The following is a 24,073-nucleotide window of genomic DNA, read 5'->3' as shown; positions in this document are numbered from 1 at the left end:
TTTTGGGGGGACAGGAAGTGCTCCAGACACTGAAATTTCTGGATGGTAGCAGAGTTACCAGATCTAAGCTAGTAATTAAGCTTAGAAGTGTCCATACAGGTCCCCACATTTGTACCCTAAAGTTCAGAGGAGGGAAGGAACCATGACAGACCCTGTCCAAGAACAGGTCAACAATGAAGCAAATTAAAGCAGTCTTCCTGCTGAAATGGGTTTGACATTCCCATATGATAAAAGTCACTTTCAGGATTCAATTTTATCACCTGAGAAATTGTGTACGCTTGTACAGCTTGGTCCCTGACAGCTCACTTAAAGTGATAGACCAAATGGACAGTTTCCTTTTTTTCCTATAAACTTGCATTTTTCATCTTCATTTTACAGAATGGAAAATGCACCACATGAAGATTTGCATGTTAAGTGGCTTCACAATGTCATATATTTCAGTTTATGCATATTGTCACATTTGTTGGCTGTTCGGGGATACAGAAACTCAAAAATCAACATGGTTAACAGTGATTGGAAGATTATGCTAAAGTCAACGTCTGTTCATAGAAGAAGCAAACAACATGTGCAGTCACATGTGGCAGCTCTACAGTTTGCGAAGAGCCATAGTATCAATGTATGTTTTTATAAACAAGCATCTGAAAATAGTAGGAAATGGCAAGAAGTCTTAAAAATATTGTTTGTCACAGTGAAAACTTTAGCTAGTTTAGGTCTCCCCTTCCATGGCCATCATGAAGTGCTGGAGATCAACAATTATGGTATTTGCTTGAGCATCAGTAAGCTACTTGCCAGACATAATACAACATTTGCTCAACATATTGGTGACACCAAGAGAATCAAATACTTGAGCAAGACAATTACTGATGAACTTATAAATCTTTTAGCATCAGAAACCAGGAGGGACATACTTAATAGCTGCACAGAAACTAAGTTTTTTACTGTAATTGAAGATGCAACTATGGATATTAGCCATATTGAACAAATGGCAATTTTTACTTTGTTAATAAGCATCATATAAAAGGAAAAGTAGATATAAAAGAGCATTTTGTAAGATTTGGGCAGTAAATGAGTCAGAAGTTGCATCCCTGTGTGACCAGTTAACTAATGTTTATCCTGCAATTATAGATTGACCCCAAATTCATGTCCGGACAGGGATATGATGGGACCAGTGTTATGGCTGGAACGCATGAAGGACTGTAACTAAAAATGACAGAATATCATTCACGCAAGGGAGACCAAGTGTATGCACCATATACATCTGTTGCCCAGCACATCAAATTTACCTAACTTTGGTGCATGCTGCTGAAAATACGGCCAGTGCAGACCTAATGGTTTTCTTAGGTGCTTTGCAGGAAATACATAAATATTTCACAGACTCTTAACGATTAGTGGGAAAAATTAATGATTATGTCCAAAGATAATCTTTAACTTCAAACTCTTGCTCAAGAGAGTACAGTTTTGAAAAGGGAAGTAGAACTTGATGATGTACTTCAAGCCCCAGAAGAAGTTAAAAAGATTGATGCAGTGGGTGAAATTGAACAGGCTTCTGAAGAACGAAGGAGACCTTTACATCTAACAGTGTGCTTCAAGACTAGATGGTAGGGTTGCCACTCTGATTTAAGCTATTCTGGGAGATTTTTCCCCCAACATGAAGTAACGTCATTTTCTTAAAATAGCCTATTAAAATCTTCCAGACTGCTTTCAATAGTCACTGGGAGATTGATGCTGACACTGGGAGACTCCAGGCCAATCCTGAAGGGTTGGCAATCGTACTAGATGGGCAGCTTGAATGAAAGCAACTGAGAGAACAATAGTAAATTTTCACAGTATATTTGAATGCCTAGAAGATGAAACTGTAGCTGAATGCAGGAGTAATGAGGACATACATCGAGTAAAAAGCAACCTGTCCTTTATGGCTTGAGTGTTTTACTTTAATCTGTTATGGTGGCATAGGATCTTAGTTATCATGGCTGCAGTCTATGGAATCCTTCAATCAAAGAAAATTGACCTGTTCCAAGTCCTCCGGATGTTTGACAGCACAGTGAATGAGTTCAGCAAACTTAGATCTGAAGAAAAGTATGAAGAAATTATAAAAGCATCTCAGAACAGGTGGGAACCAATGGGTTTTTAAAATGCAATCTATCTAAGCCACATAAAGAGATGTATATGCTGCATAGATGATGAATTTCCACATGATTCTATGTTAGAAACAAAGGATAATCATCAAAGGAAATATTTTGAAGTCTTAAACAATATGATTGAGGAACTAAAATCTCAGTGTGAGAGATTTCAAGAGCTAGCTGCTCTGTTTGGTTTCCTCCGTTGCAGGCGACTTCAATATATACATTTAGAGGAGTCAAAGGAGAAAGTTCTTAAACTCATGGTAAAATACTCATATTTCTCTTTAGAGTTGGTGTTCACAAGATTATGTCTTTCAATAAGTATATTATTTTACAAAGAAAACAGAGGTGTTCATTTTGGCACTTGAAGTCCAGAGCTATTTAAATTTCAGAGTGTCAAGTTTTCTTGATGATTTTTTAACAGAAATGAAATGTTGTGTTGACTTTTTCTCAACATACCAACTAGAGGGGCTAGTGCCAAGTGCATAATGAGCGCACTAAGATGTGTCAAAAACTACAAAAGCAGTAAAGAATCCTGTGGCACCTTATAGACTAACAGACGTTTTGGAGCATGAGCTTTCGTGGGTGAATACCCACTTCGTCAGATGCATGTAGTGGAAATATCCAGGGGCAGGTATAACTAAATCCGAAAACCAGCAAGCTAGATATAATGAGTTATCTTCAATCAGGGAGATATGGCCTGTCTATGCGTTGAATGTGAACAAACCAAGAGGAAAACTGGTTGTAGTTTGCAAGCCATTCACAGTCTTTTTAAACCTGAGCTGATGGTTCAAATTGCAGATGAACTGATAGCTCAGCAGTTCTCTTGAAGTCTGGTCTGAAGTTTTTTTGCTGCGATGCCACCTTAAGGTCTGCTTATAGTGTGGCCCAGGTAGGGTGCCCGGAGTGAAGTCGTTCTCCTACAGTTTTTGTATATTGCATCTAATATCTGATTTGTGTACCTTTAAAGTGCCTTTTCGCGTACGGAAAATCTTGTACCATTTTTGCGAGTGAGCATAGCAAGGGCATTGCGCATATGATGGCATATATTAATTGGATGGTGCAGGGAATAAAGCCGTGATGAGTATGGCGATCTGGTTAGGTCCTGGATGTGTCGCTGTTGTAGATATGTTGGCAAGTGTGGCACGAGGTTGTTCCTGGATTGGTTCCTGAACTAGAGTTAACTATGGTGCGGTGACAAAGTTACTTGTGAGAATAAAGTTTCAGTTGGCAGGTTCCTTGGGCGAGGACTGGCCGCCACTCAAGGCCTGTTAAAGTGTGGATCGTTGTCCTAGCTGGGTGGTGAGATCCTGATGATGCGGCGATGGAACTTTAGCTGGGACTGGTATGTATGCCATGGAGTCGCTGTTTGGTCTTCTTTCTTGTTGTCTGCATAGGAGGCTTCTGGTACACGCTGGCCTTGTGATCTGTTTTCCTGTACATTCCTCGTTTAGGTATTTTATTTGAGAACTATGCTTGTTATTGATTTTTGTTAAGCTGATGTCCTCTGCTCTGAGGTTAAGCAGGAGTGCGGTGTACTCAGTGCTGCTGTAACAAGGATCGGTATTGCCCCGGATGAAGCCTGGAAGCATGAAGGTAGTACATAAGCGTCCGTTAGGTTTCGTATAGGGGGTGTACATTGACCATCATCTTATTTTACTGTGTTTCTAGGAATGACCTCCTGTAAGAATTGTCCAGCTGAAGGTTGATGTGGGTGAAACCTGTATGCAATTGTGGTGAATTTGCCAATCTCCTTCCGATGGTCAATTGAAGATATCAATCGTAACGTAGTAGAGAAGTACATGGGAGAGAGCCGAAGGAACGTTTTCAGTCGGCCATAAATATATTGCATCTTGTGGGGACCATGCGGTTCCCCCCTACGTGCTCGGATGATCGAAGTATATATTGGTCAAATCAAATTGAAATAGTTGTTTGAGGAAAAGCACAGAGCTCACAATGCCCAGTTGTGGTGTGGCTAGCATCAGGGATACTGTTCCTGCCAGCTTGTAATCCATCTGTGTGTATGTTCGTATAATGAGAGCCTCTACTCCTATTGGTGGGTTGAAGGGTGTTTTCTGGAAGTCACAAAGCATTGTAATTTCCTCAGGAAAATCATGGTGTCCACTGAGATAGCTGGGAGTGCTGATCACAGGGTCTGAGCATAGATCCAACACTATCCAGACATCCTTCAGTGAGAGTCCATTTTTTTAGCCGAGATATTGGTTCCCCAGGATTTCCGGAACCACACAACCTGCACACCGCACCATAGCAACTAGCCAGAAACCAATCAGGCAACAAACCTCGATGCCAAACTCTGCCCACATATCTAGCATCCACGACAACCATCAACAGACCTAACCGGAGATGATCACCATACCATCACCGTTCATTCACCTGCCTACGTTCCACCAATGTAAATATGCATCATATCCAGCAATGCCCCTCTGCATTTCCATGCGCCAAACTGGACCGTCGCTACGGAAAATGATAACGGACACACATCAGATATTAGGAATGCAAAAACAAAAATACTCGTTAGGAGAACCTTAAACCTCCTGCCACACTATAGCCAGACCTAAGTGTCATACGCACAAACAAAACTTCAGGACCAAGATTCAAAGAGAACTGCTGAGCTTTCAGTCATCTGCAAATTTGACAACCATCATCTCAGGATTAAACAAAGACTTGTGAATGGCTTGCCAACTACAAAACCAGTTTCTCCTCCCTTGGTTTTCACACTTCAACTGCTAGAACAGGGCCTCATCCTCCCTGATTGAACTAACCTCATTATCTCTAGCTTGCCTGCATATATATACCTGCCCCTGGATATTTCCACTACATGCATCTGACGAAGTGGGTATTCACCCACGAAAGCTCATGCTCCAAAATGTCTGTTCGTCTATAAGGTGCCACGGGATTCTTTGCTGCTTTTACAGATCCAGACTAACAAGGCTACCCCTCTGATCAAAAACTACATGCATTCAACACTGTAGCAAACATAACTGAGTGACCTTGCTCTGCATGCAGTTGAGAAAGATGAGACAGCAAAGTTGAAACTGGACATCATCATAAAACAATTTGTTGAGGAAAAGTGTCACTGTGGTCAGAGGTTCCAATACCTGGAATTACACAACTGAGTGAGATTCCACTTTTGTTTGGGCCTATTATTTTTATCTTTAAAAAAGCCTATGGTGATGTGACCATCAGGCCCCATGCTGCATATTTGCTGACCATGTGCAGACCCTTAAATCGGCCCCTGCTTTCTATTGTAAAGTGAGTACAATTTGACAGACAGCGTACGAGACCCAGTCTTATTGGCCCTGGAAGCTCCTGGGAATCTTTATGTAATGCTATATTAGTAGTAAGTCTTTACTAAATTCAAAAACAAGAGGGAAGATAAATCAATATAAATGTACTTTTGCTGATATTTGTTTTTCCCCCATAGTCAGCATGGGAATATTATAGCTAATGATAGTAAAAAGAGTGGGAGAACCTTAAAAGGTTTGGTTTGAATAATTATTCAGAAGTTTGGATGCTTATCCAAACTCTTTTAGTCTGTACTTTTGAACTGGAAATCTCATGAAAATAAACCTCCGCCATGAGATGCCATGCGAATAGTCTTTCTGTAATATTCTGGAAGTAGGAAATGCAGAGGTGCATAAAAAAGGAAAAGGCTCTTTTTAAAAAAAACTGAAAGGTTCACTTTATGTTTGCTTCTACTGAATAAACAAATGTTTGTCAGCTTTTCTGTTATCCTAACTAGTTCACCCATCTTCATTTGCTGAATAATTACTACTCCTTGGTACCTTAGGGCAACTATGAACCGGGCAAAAGTGCAAATTTGGCTGGGCCAAGGCTCTCTTCCTCCTAACAAGCAAAAGAATGTCAAATGCAAGGCTAAATCTAAACGAGAAGTCTTTGTATTCATTTAAAATGGAATCAAAATGGAATTACAAGATAACAATGCAGTTAACAAAATTCCAGAAGATATCAGACCACATAAAAGACTTATTGCTTGAAATATATAAAAATATATATTGACAATTTCCCCCTTAGAGCTGGTTTCAAAACATTTTAACAATCTAAAACAACCACCTAAATATCTCACTTAGTATATATTGTTTCTGGTAATGATAATTTCCCAGATAGGTTATTAAACATAGTTTCTTACATTTACATGCATCTATCATTTCTAAGGATATTACAGCACCTTACAAACTCCGCCCAGTACTGGAATGCAGCCACCTTTGTGATGGAATGTGTCTGTAGTTCATCAGCTGATATTAAAATACTGGTCACCTTAGTACTGTTAAAATGCAAAATTGGATTGTTTGTCATGGAGTTGTGCATGCACAGAGGAGTTTTAACATCCACCAATAGATGTCAAGCTACAGGGTTTCAGCCTCCCTTTTCTCAATTGTGCCTCTTCAGTTGTTCTTACTCTTTCTTTCTCTTTAGATACTCAGCCACTTCTGCAACCACTTAAGCCTTCCCCTTTCCAAGGAAGGCTTATAGACTTCTTTTCATTCTCCCTCTCCCAAAGTCAGCAATTCCATCTCTCCTTTCACAGACAGCTAAGCTACACACACCCTCTGATTGCCTCCTTAAAGAACCTTGGAGCCCAATTTCCACTGTTCAGATAGGCTGCCTGTGGTACAACAGCAACAACTTTTTTCTTTGCTCTCCTCATACGGGCTGGACTCTGTGTCCACTTCCCCTGAGCTGGTTCTATCACAATCTATTCTGACACCTGATCACACAATGGATAATGGGACCTATAACTAACCTGACCTTTTTTTGGATTCAGAACCCAGTTCTACAGACCCTTATGCAAAATTCCTATTGACCTGAATAAAAAGGATTGCAGGAGTGAGTACTGAAAATGGGCATTCTTCTATTCACCTAAGTAGTTATTGATTAACTGAACTCAGAGAAGGAAGCCACACCCATTTATGAGAAGCTTTTCTTAAAGCTGACTAGTAAGACAATAGCAGGCATCAGGAAAGTCTAACAAGAAGTCTTAAGCTGTCTGCTTTTATTTGTTGGTTGTTTAAAGAGCACAGATGTTTCTTTGCAGTTCAGGGAACAGGGTTACACAGGATTCAGTGAAGGTTATCTTTATAAGACTGAACTGAGGTGATATGAAATTAATAGATTTGGGCAAACGCCAATCAGCCAAAAGAAAAATGAGAAACCTCATACACTTCTCATGGAAGTTTCTCCTCAGGAAATCCTTGTAGCTCACTGTTCCCATCTAGCAAGTTAAAGTGCCTATAAATTTCATCTAACAGACAACACATCACACCGTCAGCATCACCAGAAAACGAAGAAGTCAGACTGTGGAAAAGTGACTACCAAACACCTTCACAGCACTCAAAGTGTACCAAGGGAAACAGATTCATACAAGTATAATAAACCTAGACTTTTCTATCAGCAGGGCTGGCCCACAACATTTTGACATCTGAAGCAGGGAGCTCAAATGACGTCCCCATACCCCCTCGCTTGGGCCAAAACTTTGAAAGGTCTCAATTCTGCCTTCGTCCTGTTCTGCTCCTCTCATGGTACTGCTCTGCTACCTACCCGAATAAAGGAGAATTAACAACTTAAAATGCCTTGTTCAAAAATTTTAAACAACACTTAACTTTCAAACGCCTGAAAAGCAAATGTAAATTTTCTTGTCTGCATAGTAAACACTGGCATTTTTATCTGTTTGAATAATCAAAGTGGTGCTTTCCGTGCCTTCTTGGTTGCAAAGATTTGAACTGCTTCCTGCTGAAGGTCCACAGTCTGGGCCAGCTCATGCTCTGTTGAGGTGGTTGCAAGGCCATCCAGCCTTTCCCATGCCATTGTGGAGCGTAGATGTGTTTTTTTGTTAACTTCAGCTTGGAGAAGCTGCGTTCTCCACTGGCAACTGTTACAGAAAGTGTTAGAAGTATGCGCAGAACAACCAGGACCGGCACTAGGGTTTCTCACACCCTAGGCGCACGGCCATTTCGCCGCCTCCCGTGCTGATCCTGTGGCTGCAGTTGATCTGCCGCAGTCATTCCTGCGGAGGGTCCATTGGTCCGTGGCTCCGGTGGAGCTGCCACAGTCATGCCTGCGGGCGGTCCACCAGAGCCGCGCAAGCAGCTGACCGTCCGCAGGCATGACTGCGGCAGCTCCACCGGAGCCGCGGACCAATGGACCCTCTGCAGGCATGCCTCCGGCAGGTCAACTGGAGCCGCCTGCCGCCCCCCCGGAAAAATGCCGCCCCCCGAATAATCCTGGCACCCTAGGTGATTGCCTAGGCTGCCTAAACAGTAGCGCCAGCCCTGAGAACAACAAAAACTTTTGGAAAGAGGGTGGTCATCTTCTTTGTGCACATATATTCCAGAACAGCCTTTGGAGTTGATCCTGCTGAAATGTTTCTTGAAAGAGCTTTCAGTTCATCACCTAAATCACTTGCATCGATATTGTGCATGTCATCATGTGTCAACAGGGTCTCTAGTGCCCTGCATTGCTGGTGTAAGTCTTCTTCAGGTATAGTGAGGAGTTTTGGAATATCATACAACATCCCATATATACTGCTGTGTTCCTTGAGCTGCATGAAACATTCTTCAACTGACTGTATTGCACAATTTAGCACCTGGTTAAAGAATTCAACTTTGAATTGTTGTTTGGAGTCTCTTATGGGATTATCCCATGCCTCTTAATCAAAATGTCTTCTTCTTCGGTGACTCTTGTATTCTTGAATGGGTGGGAAAATAACTTCAGTGTGAAGTTCCTCTGCCAACTTCTGTGCACTCTTCAGAATGTTTTGAAATCCCTCATCTGACCGGTAAGACTGTAGGTATGACTTTGCTTTGTCCAGTTGTTCCATTGCTCCAGATATATCAAGGTCAACACCTTGGAGTCTTGGTTACAACATTTATTTCAAACAGTATGTCATGCCACAACACTAAGCCACACAGAAATTTGAAGTTATGTATGTTTCTGGTGATTCCATTTCCCTCTGCCACTGTTCTCCTATGAACAGTTCCTGTCATAGCATTATCCTCCATAATGGCAACTGTGGCATCATCTATCTTCCCAGTTTGGTGTTTGATAGGCTTTATCACCTCCACTCAACTTTCCCATCATGTGGCACTCAGTGGTTTCAGTGTCAGAGAGGATGTTCCCAGATGTTGCTTCAAAATTTGCCATCGATGAGTTGATGCAGAGAAAAATACATAGATGCTTTGAATTACATTAAAAAATTCAGCAGCCTCACTAGAAGCTGATGCTGCATCACTGACCACCAAGTTCAATGAATGAGAACTGCATGGGACAAAAAAAGCTTGAGGGTTTAACTCTCGGATCCATGTCTGCACTCCTCTGTTCTTTCCTCTCATGTTGGCACCATTATTGTAGCCCTGACCTCTCATGTCAGCTATCGCAATTCCCGTATCTTCCAGCTTTTTAAGAAGCACATTTGTCATACCAGCTCCTGTAGTATCATCAATGTCAATAAATTCTAGAAAATGCTCTCTGACAGTCACCATTGCAGGGACATTTTCACTAGGTTCTGTTGTTGTTACAAAACGCACCATTAAAGTCATTTGTTTCGTATGGCTGATGTCAGGTGTGCAGTTGAGAATAACAGAGTAATATCTTGCTGACTTCAGATCTGCCACAATCTTCTGTTTGACTTTTGTTGCCAGTAACTGTATGATCTCATTTTGAATTGTTTTTCCAAGGTAGTGGTGTGTGTACATTTCTTGGGTGGTGACTCTTCTTAGATGCTCCTGGAGTACAGCATCAAACTCAGCCATCAGCTCCACAATTTTAAGGAAGTTTTCATTGTTTGGCACATACAGCTGATCTGAAGTGCCACGCAGTGCTAGGTTTTGGGTAGCAAGCATTCTCACAATGGCAATGAGCCTTTTCAGAACATTTTGCCAGTAAAGAGACTCTGATGCAATCTTCTTTTGGTGCTGATCATCTATGGTGGCCTTTAACCTTAGTCTCATCTCAAGCTCTTTCCACCTATGGAATGCTCTCTGGTGATTTACTGCCTTCTCATGGCATGCCAGATTTCTAGCCAGATTTTTCCAGTCCTTTGTTCCTGTAGAACCCAATGTGGCTGGAACATTAGACTGGAAGAGTTTGCAACAAAAACAGTATGCAGCATTCTGGGTTTTTGAGTACATAAGCCATGGCCTCTCCACTTTGTCACCATTGGGGATTTCACGCCAGTAATGTGTTGGATGGAAACTTCTATTTTCATTGTCTTTGGGGAACATGAAGTTCTTCACTTGCTGTGGCCCATGCAGTACAAGGAAGTCCCTCAGGCTACTGCTCAAGTGGGTCCGCAGTCCTGGATCATCTAGACTTAAGGAACTAAACTCAGCAGCAGCTGTTTCTTGCGCCTCCACCACACTCTTCTCTGATCTACAGTTTTCTTCAGGAATGTGCATGGTTACATCCATTTGAGATGGAGATATGGATGCTGCAGTAGCTGCCAGGTCACCTGCACTCTGACTAACTGGAAGATCAGGCATCTCCTCACCACTCACATCCTCACTGGGGCCGGAAGGCTCACCGTGAACATTTGTGTCTATGTATCTCAGGAGAGCTCCTTCCTGCTTAGATAGAAAAGCTTCCTTTGCTTGCTTGCTTTTTCTGAATGCTGCCCCCGAGGGGCATTTTCTTCTTTCACCCATGACTGCTGTTCTGTGCCAGCTATAGTGGCTCTCAACGCTCAATTGAAGGGGAAAAATAAGCAGGCTGGTAGCTGGGCCTGAGTGAGGTAAGATATCAGTGTCTTAAGGGCCTAACTGGCTCCTACTCTTCAGTTGACTGCCTGTTCTCCTCTACACTCTGAGTCCTTGTGGCACCCCTCGCCCCCAGTCTGGCACCTAAGGCAGATGCCTCAGTACGCCTTATGGTAAGGCCAGCCCTGGCAGTTACTCACTGGAGTTTGTGGTGTTAATACCCTTGGTTTTCAGTCCAGAATCTCATTAAAAGTGCTTAAATCTTCTATTGGCTGCCCACGGGAGGCCCCTGTGTACCAGTCGTCCCTAGTATAAAAGCAGGGATACATTTCACTCATTATTTCCCAAAGTATTGCTGACAGAGATACAAAAATGTTAGGTCTTTGACTGCCCAAATGCTTCTCACAGTGTCCATAAGCCATAGTGCAGTACAAATAACAAAGATAATAATTTAAAGCAGTATCAATCTAACAACAAAATGCAGTATTTCAAACTTTTAGTACAGGGGTCTGCAACCTTTCAGAAGAGGTGTGCCAAGTCTTCATTTATTCACTCTAATTTAAGGTTTCGTGAGCCAGTAATACATTTTAATGTTTTTAGAAGCCCTCTTTTACAGGTCTATAATATATAACTAAATTATTGTTGTATGTAAAGTAAATAAGGTTTTTAAAATGTTTAAGAAGCTTCATTTAAAATTAAATTAAAATGCAGAACCACCCAGACCAGTGGCCAGGACCTGGGCAGTGTGAGTGCTACTGAAAATCAGCTTGCGTGCCGCCTTTGGCCCCCGAGCCATAGGTTGCCTATCCCTGTTTTAGTATAAGGCAGTAATTGCATTACATTGTGCAGTCACTTGTGGATCATTATTGCAATATTCCATGTGAGGAAGAGTCCATTTTTAATTTGAAACCATTTAAACACAAATATTGCATTGGTATTTTGACCTTTTATGTATTTACCAGCAAAATGCAACATATAACAAATCAAAAATGCTCCCCAAATCCTGGGTATGCACCACAGTGAAAAGACTGTACTGTTATAGATTAGTTGGTGGTCTGACAAATGCCATATGTCTAAGAGTTAAGATGATTGCCTGATTAAATACTAGTATGGCAATAAATTAGTTGCCATAGTAAATATCCTAATGCAATATTCTATTAAATGAGTACAAGTTTGTTGCTCTCATGGTAACAATATTATTTTACTGGTTGTGTAATTCAAATGCTTGTTCTTTATTATAAAGGACTCAAGATGGTTGCCTCATCAGAATATAACCTTGTGTTAGGCTAGGGCAGAGGTTCTTAAACTGGGTATCGGGATCCCTCAGGGGGTCACAAGGTTATTATATGGGGAGGTCGCAAGTTGTCAGCCTCTACCCCAAACTCTGCTTTTCCTCCAGCATTTATAATGGTGTTAAATATATAAAAAAGTGTTTTTAATGTATAAGGGGGGGTGCACTCAAGGGCTTTCTCTGTGAAAGGGGTCACCAGTATAAAAGTCTGAGAACCCCGGGGCTAGGGATTATAACTCAGACACAATAGCAAACAAACAAACAAACTTCAGAGGGAAACCTCAGAAATCTTGTTGAGCAATGTAGGAAGTTCAGTGATTTCTGATTTATTTCATGCTTACAGAACTTGGTGGGGGTGGGAGGAAGCCACCGATGTTTGACATCTTTGTTTCTGGATATAGAAAAAGCAGCAGTACTGGAGGTTTATAATACCTTCATTTTTGGGAAGAGGTTGGAAGAAATAATCTGGGTGTTGTTTTTCAGCGATTTGATGACTAGTGTATCCCAAAAACAAATATATAAAAGGGATCTGTTTTATCATTTGTATCCAATTACAAGTTGAGGCAATAAATTAATATTTAACAGAGCTTAAATTTTAAATTAAATTTAGGATTTTGGAGAACTAACAGATTATTTTATCAAAACCAGGCTAGTTTGTGGCATTAATCTCAGTTGGCAGAAATGATACCTGAAGAGCAAAACTAAAATTTCTGAAAAAAATAGAAGTAAATAAAGAAGCAGTGAGCAGCAAACTAAGATCTTGTTTACATGGGAACATTTTTCTAGTATAACATAAGGTTTAAATTTAAACCGATACATCAGTATAACCCCCAATTCAGACACACTTATTCCAGTATTAGGCTAAGAATGCCTTTTTCAGTTCAGTATATGTTACTTGTCAAGGGATTTAAATTAAACCCAAAAAAGCCACACTTCTACTGAAATAAGAGTGTTCACATCGGAGGTGAGGACTTATACAGGTATAAATATATTAATATTACTGGTAAAACTTTCCCACATAGATGAGCCCTTAGACAGAAGATGATGTGTGCAAAATGTACAGTGTCTGAAATAAGTGTTCACCATATGACAACACTTAGAATTACGGCAACAGAAATATTTAGCAAAAATGTGCAAAGCAAGAAATGTGATCTCAATCAAACAACATGCCCTCATTTCCTGAAAGAATTCCTCAGAAATCCATGACCACTTGTGGTTATTGTAATTAATCACACACAATACCTACAGCATCAGAGTTCTCAAAATCAACAGCACCAAAGTAAAGAATCTTATTTTTCAGTGAGTTAAAATAACAATTCAACAGATAGTGAAGTGGGCTGCTTTTACATCAAAAAGGTCTGCCAAATTCCACCAGGGGGTAGTATTACATATACACTGATGCTGATAACTTACTGTGACCTTATAGATCTTTTCCTTGCAATTTTTATCTAGTGTGGGAATGAAACTGACTGGATCTAGTTTGATTTTGGGAGTTAAAATTTTTAAATAACTATGCCAGATGGAATTAACTGGGCTGAGCACAGTTTTCTCCATGTGCCATTTGGTTCAAAGCCTGAGTCAGTTAAGGAATCCTGAACGCGTAAACTGCTAACAAAAAGACTAAAACTTCCTGAACCATTGGGAATTGAGGTAGACAAAGGTCCAACAGTAGTCTTTTAGACTGTGGGTACCAACAACATACATGTTCCCCATACTGTGGACTGAGCAATCCTGAAGGAGGAACATTAGAAGCAGCCACACCTGAGAAGGCTTAGGTTGAACTCTGTTATTAGCTAAATTTCAAAATGAAAGGCCATTCCTAAGTAAAAAAGTTGAAACAGAGGTTGCCGGCTTCTGCTCTAAACATTGATTAGCCACCCAGTCAGACCAAATGGGCAAAAACAGAAACAATCTTACTAATTTCTGCTTTTATACATTCTCAGAATTCAAAAGGTATAGAAACAATAACTTGTTATTAAACAGTAACTGTGATTAAAATCTTGTACAATAACAGACTCAGACCTTCATTGGAATGCCAAATTGTAACCATGAGTGAATGTTTACAATCTGAAAGAACAATCTATTGCAAATCAATTTCTACATTATATTCTGTCTCTTTTGGAGTTAGGTTGACCAGATTTTTGTAACACAAAATAGGGAAACCTTTTTTAATATTATCAGTAGTATTGGTACCAAAAGGGCTGGGCAGCTGCAGAAGACAGGTTGAGAAAGCGTAATCCTCCCAGGCCTCAGTGACAAATTAAGGTAGACAAATGGCCATAAGAAGGATTGGCACACCAGAGGGGCTTCGGCGGGAGGGAAATGTCTTGTTACTAGGGAGTCCAGGAGGGTTTAGACGGCAGAAAGAATTGAGTAGATCTACTTGTCATTTGAGCAGCAAGGAATGCCTAATTGCCACCCTTCCTCCTCACTGGTTTTCTTCACATCTTCCTCCTGAAGTTTTCAGACCACAGCATTTCTTTCCCAAGTCCATGAAATGCTATACCTTACTTACTTTGGACTGATGTTAGGGCACCGGACTGCTTACCTTTGGAGGAAAATGTAGTGTCCATCTGTTTCTAATCATGGTGCCTCTCCATTGATTAGCTTCACTTGTATTATTTCATAGCTGATTCAGATGAGTAAGTAGGTCCATAGGTGCATGCAGGCAAATATGAATACTCATAGCCATGGGTGTGTACCTCCCCCCTTCCACCATATAGGGGGGAAGGATAGCTCAGTGGTTTGAGCATTGGCTTACTAAAGCCAGGGTTGTGAGTTTAATCTTTGATGGGGCCATTTAAGGATCTGGGGCAAAAATCTGTCTGGGGATTGGGCCTGCTTTGAGCAGGGGGTTGGACTAGATGACCTCCTGAAGTCCTTTCCAACACTGATATTCTATGTATGTCTATAATATAGTCCCCTGTAGGTGTGTCTATGCTACAGACATGTATGGCTTCATGTGCTCTCTGAGTACTTTTGTGTGTTGATGCTTTGGTGTGTCTGTATACTCATAGGTATGTGTACATGCCCATATATATCTGTCTATGTGTGCCCTGGGGCGTACATGTGTTTTTGTAGCTAAACATGCTTGTGGGCACATGTATATGTGCCTGTGTTTCTAACTCTGGATTGCCAAGTCTCAAAATGTAATTAAAACAACAAGGAGTTCAGCGGCACCTTAAAGACTAACAGATTTATTCAGGCATAAGCTTTCATGGGTAAAAAAACCATTTTTCTCCAGATGCATGGAGTGAAAATTACATATACAGGCATAAATCTATATTGGCACATGAAGAGAAGGGAGCTGCCTTACAAGTGGAGAACCAATGTTGAAGGCCAATTAGGTAAGGGTGGATGTGGTTCCCTCCCAATAATTGATGAGGCAGTGTCAATACCAAGAGATGGAAAATTGTTTTTGTAGTGAGCCAACCACTCCCCGATCCCTATTCAAGCCCAAATTGATGGTGGTAAGTTTGCAAATGCATTCTCAATGCTTTTCTTGAATCCCCAGCAGCTGGACTCAAGTGATTTTCAGAGACTCTCAACTTGCATTAAAAAAAACACCACCACCCTCTCTGTAGCCCTCCGGGTTGTGGAGTAAATCTGTTAAACATGAACCCTAAAGACTCCACCACCAGAAAACAAATAAAAAGAACCTAAAAATTATTATTGCTGAGCCATTCTTATGATTTTGTGAGGCCTGGCTGATGATTTTGGAACAACTGAGGTTGGCAATACCAGTCTTGGCACGCTGCTGGCTACACTGCCTGTGCGTGTACATGCCCTCACAGGGCTGCCCCTCAGACGAGTCTGGATTTCGCGCGTGGCCTGTGCGAGGCCGGGCGCGACACGGTGCTTTTGCTGCAGGCCCCGCCCCCTGGGTTACGCACGGAGGGCCCGGCCCGGCCTTTGGTGAGTTTATCTTGTTGCTAATAGCAACAATCCTGAGCCATGTAAACTCGACGCTCGACTACCGAGTCTGAGTCCAGCACCCTGGCCAGATTTTGCTTCTCTCGCTAAGGGCTCGATCTCGTTCTCGGCTTTAGATTAATCGTGCCCACCCAGCGCGCCGTGAGTGTTGTTGTTGGAGGCAAAATGGCGGCGGCGGTGTCTGGGGCCGCCCTGTTGGGCAAGGGGCTGGACATCAGCCTGGCGGCGCTGCAGCGGCACGACCCCTACATCAGCAGCATCGTGGACGTGGCCAGCCAGGTGGCGCTCTACACCTTCGGGCACCGCGCCAACGAGTGGGTGCGTGAGATGAGACCCCCCCGCCGGGCCGGGAGCCCCCCATGCCGGGGGGTAAGGCAGGCAGCGGGGAGACCCACGGACAGGTTGGGGGAGGGGAAGGGCAGGAGTGAGGAGGGAGCTGGGAGACCCCTCCCCCACACATATACAGGTTTGGGGAGGGCAGGCAGTGGGGAGACCGCCCCCGACGTGGGGAAGGCACGAAGTGGGAAGACACCCCACACAGACACACACGTGGGCAGTGCCGGAGCTGGGAGGGATGGTGGCTGAAAGTCTTGGGGCTGTATGTTTCTTCTTTAATTTATAAAATATGCTCGGTGATAGAGGCCCACGTCCTCTGTGAAAACCGAACGGGAAAAGGGACAGTTTCCGGTTCTCTCCCGCACAATTCTGAAACTGAGCACCGGACAAAAGCTGGTTGGAGGATAGTTGGGAGAAAAAGGGTGGCCGTCTTCCTCCCCCTGCCCCCCCCCCCCGCTGTCTTGATGAACTTTAAATTCATAGGGGGTGTCTATTAAACAATGTGTGCTAAAGCAGGTAACAAACAAGTCCTTGCCCTGAAGAGCATATAGTTTGTATGTGTATAGTGTATGAATACAATACAGAGTTCAATGGAAAGTGTATTGTGGCTGAAACACTCTATGGAGTGGTGTGTGTGTATATGATTTTTGGAAGCACAGCGTGTAATTCCAGATTTACCAATAATGCGATACCAGAAGGAAGCAGATACTATCTAAATCATGTAAGAAAGAGAAAAACAAATAGTTAATAAATTAAATTAAATAGTAAATGCAGCATTAAGGTTATCCAGTCAAAAGTGATAAAAAGACAGTAAATGCAAAAGTTGAAAGATTTCCAGAAAAATGGCTGCATTGTACATATGTAGTATTTTGTAGTCTTGCTTTTCTTTTAAAATCTGTTGTTTAAAATATTATACACACACAAAACATATAAGATCTATAACTCGGAGTCTTAGCTCCTGCATTTCCTGTATTTTTGTTATTTTAATTGTGTAACCTTAACATTATACACTGTAGAGCTTTCTTTCTAAACTCTGATCCCTTGATCTCCTCTGTTCAAGTATACCTGTACAGGCATTTGTTGTCTTCAGTGGCACTCTGCATTGGCTATTGCATGGGCAAACCCTGATAACAATTAGATTATAGGACTGGAATCTTATTTAAATAGATAATTTTGAGTAAGTCATCCCTCAAACGTAAATGTTATGGATATTTTTTTTTAAGAAAGTCCTACAAAACCTAATAGCGATGTTGTCAAGAGTCTTTATTTCAGTAAAAACTTTTAAAATTAAAATATTACACTGCAGTTTGAGAGTGGTGGGAGGGGGGACACAAATGCAACGTGCTGGTACATGAGGGTAAGAAAGTTAAACTGATACTAGGAGGAGGTGAAGCTTACCAGTCCATTTTCAAAGTCTACACTGAGTTACGGGCAAAAAATAAATTTTGAAAAGTATATTAGATTTTAAAAAATATAAGACATTAGTAATACAGATGATATTTAAAAAAAAAATATTATCTTGAGTGTCCCGTTAATATTTTGTCAGACTGAATATGCGTGGGGCAGATTGTGATAATGATTTCACCTAATCTCTGTGCATACAGCAAATAGAGCTGTGTCTGAAAAACTTAAAGTTTTTTCCCCAAATCAATTTTTAACTCTGCTGACTGGCTAACGCTGTTGGGGTTAAACAGTGATCAAAACTGGTTCAGGGGAACTATGTTTAAGTATGATTTTCAAATGTAACGCTATCTTTGTGTGGACAGAATTTTATGTAGTATTTTTCATCTAAAAGGATCCCAAAGAGCGTGTCTCCAAAATATTTGTCCCTGGACCAGAAAAGCTTACATAGTTTAAGCAAGTGGGATATTATGTATCAAATGGAATGTAGAAGCATAAATGTACTGGCATTTTCTGACATCCAGTACACCTCTACTCTGATATAACACAAATTCAGATATAACATGGTAAAGCAGTGCTCTGGGGTGGGTGGGGCTGCACACTCTGGTGGATCAAAGCAAGTTCAATATAACACGGTTTCACCTATAATGCAGTAAGATTTTTTGGCTCCCAAGGACAGCGTTATATTGAGGTAGAGGTGTATATCAGGTAGAGACACTGAAGTTTCTTTTTTTTAAAATGACAACTCGTCAGTTATTTTGGCTGACAGGCTATCAGGGGAAGAAAATAGATAAGAAGACAACTATGCGATTTTTTTGTCTTAAAAAACAACTAAAAATAAAAAAATGCAGAGCTGATGGTTTTCATGTCTTATCATAAAATCTGATTCAGCTGAAGGATGAAGGGGAACTATGATAGTCGTAATCTTTTACTAGCAAATCCCTGAAATTTTGTTTAATTATTTCCTTATTTCAGTCAGAGATATGTAACTGTCATGGTCTTTGGGAAAAGGAAGATAGCGGTGGCTTATTTATGGTTGACAAAATAATAGTTCCTGTGCTTCCTATTGCTTCATCAGCAGTGGACTATGAATATGGCAGTAAATCCACTTTTCTCCTCTTCATAAGGATAAACCCTTTTATTACTCCTGTCTTTGTTATATTAATGATCCAATATGTTAAATTCACTATACTAAAGTGTGTCTTCTGCCTGCTGGTGATACTAAGTGATTGTTTTGTGGAAAACATTGGTTTTCCTTCACCTTATGAATTTTTATTTGAATTACTTGAATGTTTCTTTTATTTTAGGAGAAAACTGATGTGGAAGGAACACTCTTTGTTTACACAAGGTGAGAATGTTACATTTTAATGTCTGAACATAAAATCTTTGGAAGTAGAAAAACCTGCTAAAAAGAATCCTTAACTAACCACTCTAAATTCTGTCTTATTACATGGTGAAAAGGAATAACTGAAGTTAGTTTGAAATTGTCAGAGACAATGCAGGGAAGGGACGATTGGAAAGGAGAACGTCACTTTGTACGTGTTCATGTGACTAAGACTTGGAAATGTAATTTAGATCTCAGTGTGGATGAATCTGATAAATCTTAAGAATGTTCTATTTAAATAGGATACAACATTTGTCCTTTTAGAAGGTTTCAGAACAAAAAAGCTAAATGGCAGAGTAAATAATAGTTCTCATCAAGGTTAAGGAAATGGCAGGACTTAATACAATTGTAATTGTTTCCTGAATAGGGGAAAGTTCATGCATTTTCCTTACATTTGCCTCGGTATCAAATTACTTACAATGTTGTTATCATGCATGTTTCACCCCAGGTGTTAAGATATTCTCAGTGGCTCTTTTTTCTAATGGCTCTGGATGTTTGTTTTAATTTCATGGTTCGGTTTTATATTACATTTGTTCTTTTCTAACTCTTCACCTCTTAATTGAAGGCAGGGTTGTTTGGGGGAAGTGGGGAATAATTTAATGGATTTTAAGGCCAGAAAGGACCATTAGATCATCTAGTCTCATCTTTTGTACCACACAGGTATGTTGCAAAGCCTGCTCTATCATCTGTGTGCTGGGCTTGCTGTTGTGACAAGCAGAAGATCAGACAGTTAGCAGACATAGGGTTGCAGCTGTTATGAGTGGGTAGTTGAACAGGTACGTGGATTTCCTCCCTCCATTTGCTTTTTCTTGAGGATCCGTCTAGGAGAAGGATGGGGACTGAGGAGGCAGGAGGTCCCTCTGATTGAGTCGGGAAGAGAAGGATATGGAAGTGACAAACAGCATGTGAGGCCAGGTGTACAATGGACCCAATCTTCTACTAGGGAGTACGGGAGCTTACTTTGATCTCTAGGCTCCTTCCTACCCAGCAGCAGAAGCCAGTACCAGCACCTCCCCACACCTACTCTTCTATTCATCTGTGTAGAGAAGAACAAGAATGGATGAGGTAAGAGATGCTGTTGTAGCTGCCACTGCTGGAGGAAGGAACTGTCTCCCGCGTCTGCTGCTTGTGGCAGGGTCTGGCAGATCAAAGGTGCCTTGCCCACTCCATAGGAGGAATATGATTCTCTTGTACAATGGACCTGAATTTTCGAGCTGTCTGCAGCTACCCTCCACCACTCCAGTTCCTTTTCTGGGTCCTGATAAGAAGGAAGTTGAGGAAGGATATTCACATAGCTGTTGCAGTGTCTCAGTCTAGTAACTGCAGTCTTTTCTGCTCAGTTCCACGTATATTCTTAATCATAGCACTAAGAGTTAGCCCTTTTCCAGCCCTTGCCTTTAAGCAGGAAATAAAGGCATAAGCTGGAAGGTAGAATGAAGACATTCAGTTACATAATTTAAACTGAAAAATACATGGTTAAAGAAAGAGTTTAATAAAATAAAGAGCTTTACAAAAATGAAAAGTGATAGACTAAAACTATAATCTTTATTTTGAAAGGCTACTTTGAGGAAATGTTTCTACCCTAGGGGCTGGTCTTCACTACTGGGAGATCTATGCTGCTGCAGTTGATGCAGCGGGGGTCAATTTAGTGGGTCTAGTGAAGACGGCAGAGCACTTTCTGGTTGACCCCGGTACTCCAGCTCTCCGAGAAGAGTAAGGGAAGTTGACCAGAGAGCATCTCCTGTCAACAGAACACAGTGAAGACACCAGGGTAAGTCGACCTAAGCTACGTCAACTCCAGCCACATTATTCACGTAGCTGGAATAGCATGACTTAGGTCAACTTACCCCGGTAGTGAAGACAAGCCCTAAGTGTCAAATACCTGCTTCCTGTTGGCGATGATGCTAAAACACTCAGAGATATACAAGTCTGGCTATTACCATCAAGTATTCTTTCTGTCACTCCCTTCCCTTGTTTCCTTCTCTGTCTTTGATAAGAGAATACCTGATTTTATTTTCAGTGGATCCTGGGCTCTTAGCAATTTTGAGCAGAAAATCCCAAGTACACCAGCATACACAGCACAGTTTAATGTGGTTTGGCGTTGTCCAATCTAATTCCCCCATCTAGTTATGTTCTCTAGTTTTATTCATTTACAGCATTGTTTTCCACAGTAATAATATTTAACTCTTCTACATAGGGTATCTTCTCTTTAGATCTCTTTACAAACGATAACCAAATAGTCCCCTTCATATTTTAGTGTCAGTAGATGTTGAAAAGGCTTATAAAGTTTAGGTCTTAGCACAGTAAAAAATCATTTGTTCATATCTGTTGGAAACTGGGGTGGGTACAACTGAGGAAGTCCTTTCTACAGATGTTGTAGTAACAAATCCCTTCTCACCACTATTTTGGAAATGTGAAAATGTCTAGCATTTCCATTAAATAAACTGGTTTATTTATCATCTGCTCTTCTTTGTGAACTGTGAAAAATATCTTTATCCTAAATGTTAAAAATGAGACCTGTTAGGGATAACATTAAAAGACTCTGAGATATACAATTCTAGCTATTACCATCAAGTATTCTTTCCATCACTTCCACCCTTTGTTTCATTTTCTGTTGCCTTCCTTCCTGTAATGTAGGTTCCTGTGCTTTGGAGTTAACGAAGACACCCTCTGGTGATTATTGTACTTGGCACTTACCCCAAACATTTAGTCAGTGTCATGTCCATCGCTGTCAAACTTGGTTCCAAAGTAACATCTCTTATTAGCATTGGAAGTAAAGTGTGGGATTTCTACTCTTATGTCACTTAGGGGGGTTTGAAAATCCCACCTGGAGTGACTTGTATAATTCATTATCTTTGTGTATTAAAGAAAAAAGTAAAAATTGTAATTAATTTTGTTCCACAACTGTATCTCCAATATCCCTTTTCTACTGCAATCGGAAAGTGTAGACCAGTTCTGATCCTTAGATACTATGACACCAATGATCTGAAGACAAGTTTAACATTAGTAAGTTATTGCCTATTCCTAAAGTTGTAGGCCTTAGAACTTGCTGTGAATGTCGGGCATGCACAAATAATTAGGACGACTAGAAGCTTTGGGACTTAAACTATAGCACCTCAGATGCTACAGATTGTGTATAAAAAATCAGTCGTTGTGGCCACAGGTATCTATGTCATTTTTCATACAGAGCTTAGGGGTTTGAAGAAAGCAAAAGGATTCCACAAAAGAACCAAAAATTCTGCCAAGCTCCAAGACTGTTGTTCACTTTCTTCCCTGGCAACATAGTTAGATTTTATATAACAACTTCTATTGAAATAATAATTTTGGAACTCTGTCTGACAAAGAAGTGGTACTCATATTTTTTCTTGATTTGCTATGATTTCTGCTTGTTAATTTACAGATCAGCTTCTCCCAGGCATGGCTTCACCATTATGAACAGGCTGAGCATGGAAAATCGAACAGAACCCATCACTAAAGACCTAGATTTCCAGCTGCAGGACCCTTTTCTGCTTTACAGAAATGCCAGATGTGAGTCTCTCTCTTCTATCCATTGGGTAAAGTGTTTGAGAAATAAACTCTTTAAAGCATTCCAATGACTGCTAGTGCATTTAGACTATGGCTTTCAAGAGCTGACATTGACTTGTTCAGGAATTGCAACCCAGAGGGGCAAATTTTGATATTTGACATGCCAAATCAAGGGAAGAGTAGCTCTTTTTTTCAAAGTGTCTTCTTGAAAAAGTAGTTAAACATTGTTAAGCCATTAATCTGTCTCTTGGCTGACAAATAGTAGACTTTATGTGCTACAATATAGTGTAATATAGATATATGTAGAAATCTTGTCATGCAGTGTGTATTTTGGTTTTTTTGAGTATGTCTCAGGCCCCATCTACACGACGCGTGAAATTCGGTTTTAGATACGCAATTTCAGCTACGGGAATAGCGTAGCTGAAATCAAATATCTAAAATCGAGTTACTCACCCGTCTTCACCGCGCAGAATCGATGTGCGCGGCTCGCAAAGTCGAATCCGGAACTCCGTTTGTTTTGGTGGAGTTCCGGAATCGATGTAAGCGCGCTCTGGGTTCGATATATCCCCGTCTAGATGAGAAGCGATATATCGAACCCAGAGCTTTCGATTTTAACGCGCCGAAATGGCGCGTCGTGTAGACGTGGCCTCACTTGGTATTTGGAAGACCTCCCTTAAAGGGAAGCTACTCAAGATGGGATGGTATAGCTGATCTCTGATTTCATTGTGTGTGCTGGGCAACACTGGAAAAACACTGTCTTCTGGTTTGGCTACAGCTCCCTGCCCTTTTAGCCAAACTAGTGGGTGTTATTGACTGTTGCTCTCAGGAAGGAAGGCAGGTTTGTCCATCTGTTTTTGGTTGACTGGCTCATTCCAGGCCTAGGATCTGCAGGCATTAGCGGTATATAAGGTTCAGTCTTTCCTGGGGTTATTGGAGCCATTTGACTGTCACAAACAAGGGCCAAGAGCTTCCTGAAGGTCCCAGGAGCTAGTTTGCCCAAGAGGCCATTTCAATGTGTAACTAGGCAAAGCTTGCCTGCAAGAGCCAGTAGTTCAGAAAATGAAGGGTTATGTCTCTGCACTTATGCAGGAGATCTGTACCATGGCACAGGCTTGTCTTCAAGTCCTAAACTTTAAAACAGTTTGTATGGAATCCTCTGGACCTGCCTTTGTGTGCATCTGAAATTTAAAAGTGTTCCAGTTGGATGTGATAGAACCAGAAAATATGTCATAGTATCTCACCTGCAGAACATTGGGTTATATTCATCATAGAGACTGTCTATTCCCAAATATAATTTGAAGCAGGAAAATGCAGCAAGCGGGAGTTCAGTGGCTCTGACTCACAGTGTGGT

General features: G+C 41.1%; 2 protein-coding genes across 4 annotated transcripts in view; one reads left to right on the top strand and one right to left on the bottom strand.

Annotated features, from left to right (window-relative positions):
• Nucleotides 1-24,073, bottom strand: part of CACNA1C (calcium voltage-gated channel subunit alpha1 C) — a 766,858-nt gene that overhangs the window by 720,138 nt on the left and 22,647 nt on the right. The gene's annotated exons all lie outside the window — the stretch shown is intronic.
• Nucleotides 16,199-24,073, top strand: part of DCP1B (decapping mRNA 1B) — a 74,041-nt gene continuing 66,166 nt past the window's right edge. Inside the window, exons 1-4 of one of the 3 annotated variants that reach the window (XM_032796718.2) lie at nucleotides 16,348-16,394; nucleotides 19,121-19,161; nucleotides 19,858-19,973; nucleotides 22,598-22,725. In XM_032796718.2, the coding sequence (XP_032652609.1) occupies nucleotides 22,629-22,725 (97 nt within the window). In that variant the 5' untranslated portion in view covers nucleotides 16,348-16,394; nucleotides 19,121-19,161; nucleotides 19,858-19,973; nucleotides 22,598-22,628. Of the gene's footprint in view, nucleotides 16,395-19,120; nucleotides 19,162-19,857; nucleotides 19,974-20,787; nucleotides 20,969-22,597; nucleotides 22,726-24,073 lie in introns of those variants that run through there. The other 2 variants (XM_032796716.2, XM_075069571.1) reach the window with 2 other exon arrangements.

This window comes from Chelonoidis abingdonii, chromosome 1, assembly GCF_003597395.2.
Source record: "Chelonoidis abingdonii isolate Lonesome George chromosome 1, CheloAbing_2.0, whole genome shotgun sequence".
In the NCBI taxonomy this organism is placed as follows: Eukaryota; Metazoa; Chordata; order Testudines; family Testudinidae; genus Chelonoidis; species Chelonoidis abingdonii.
This window is presented reverse-complemented; position numbering and strand designations above follow the sequence as displayed.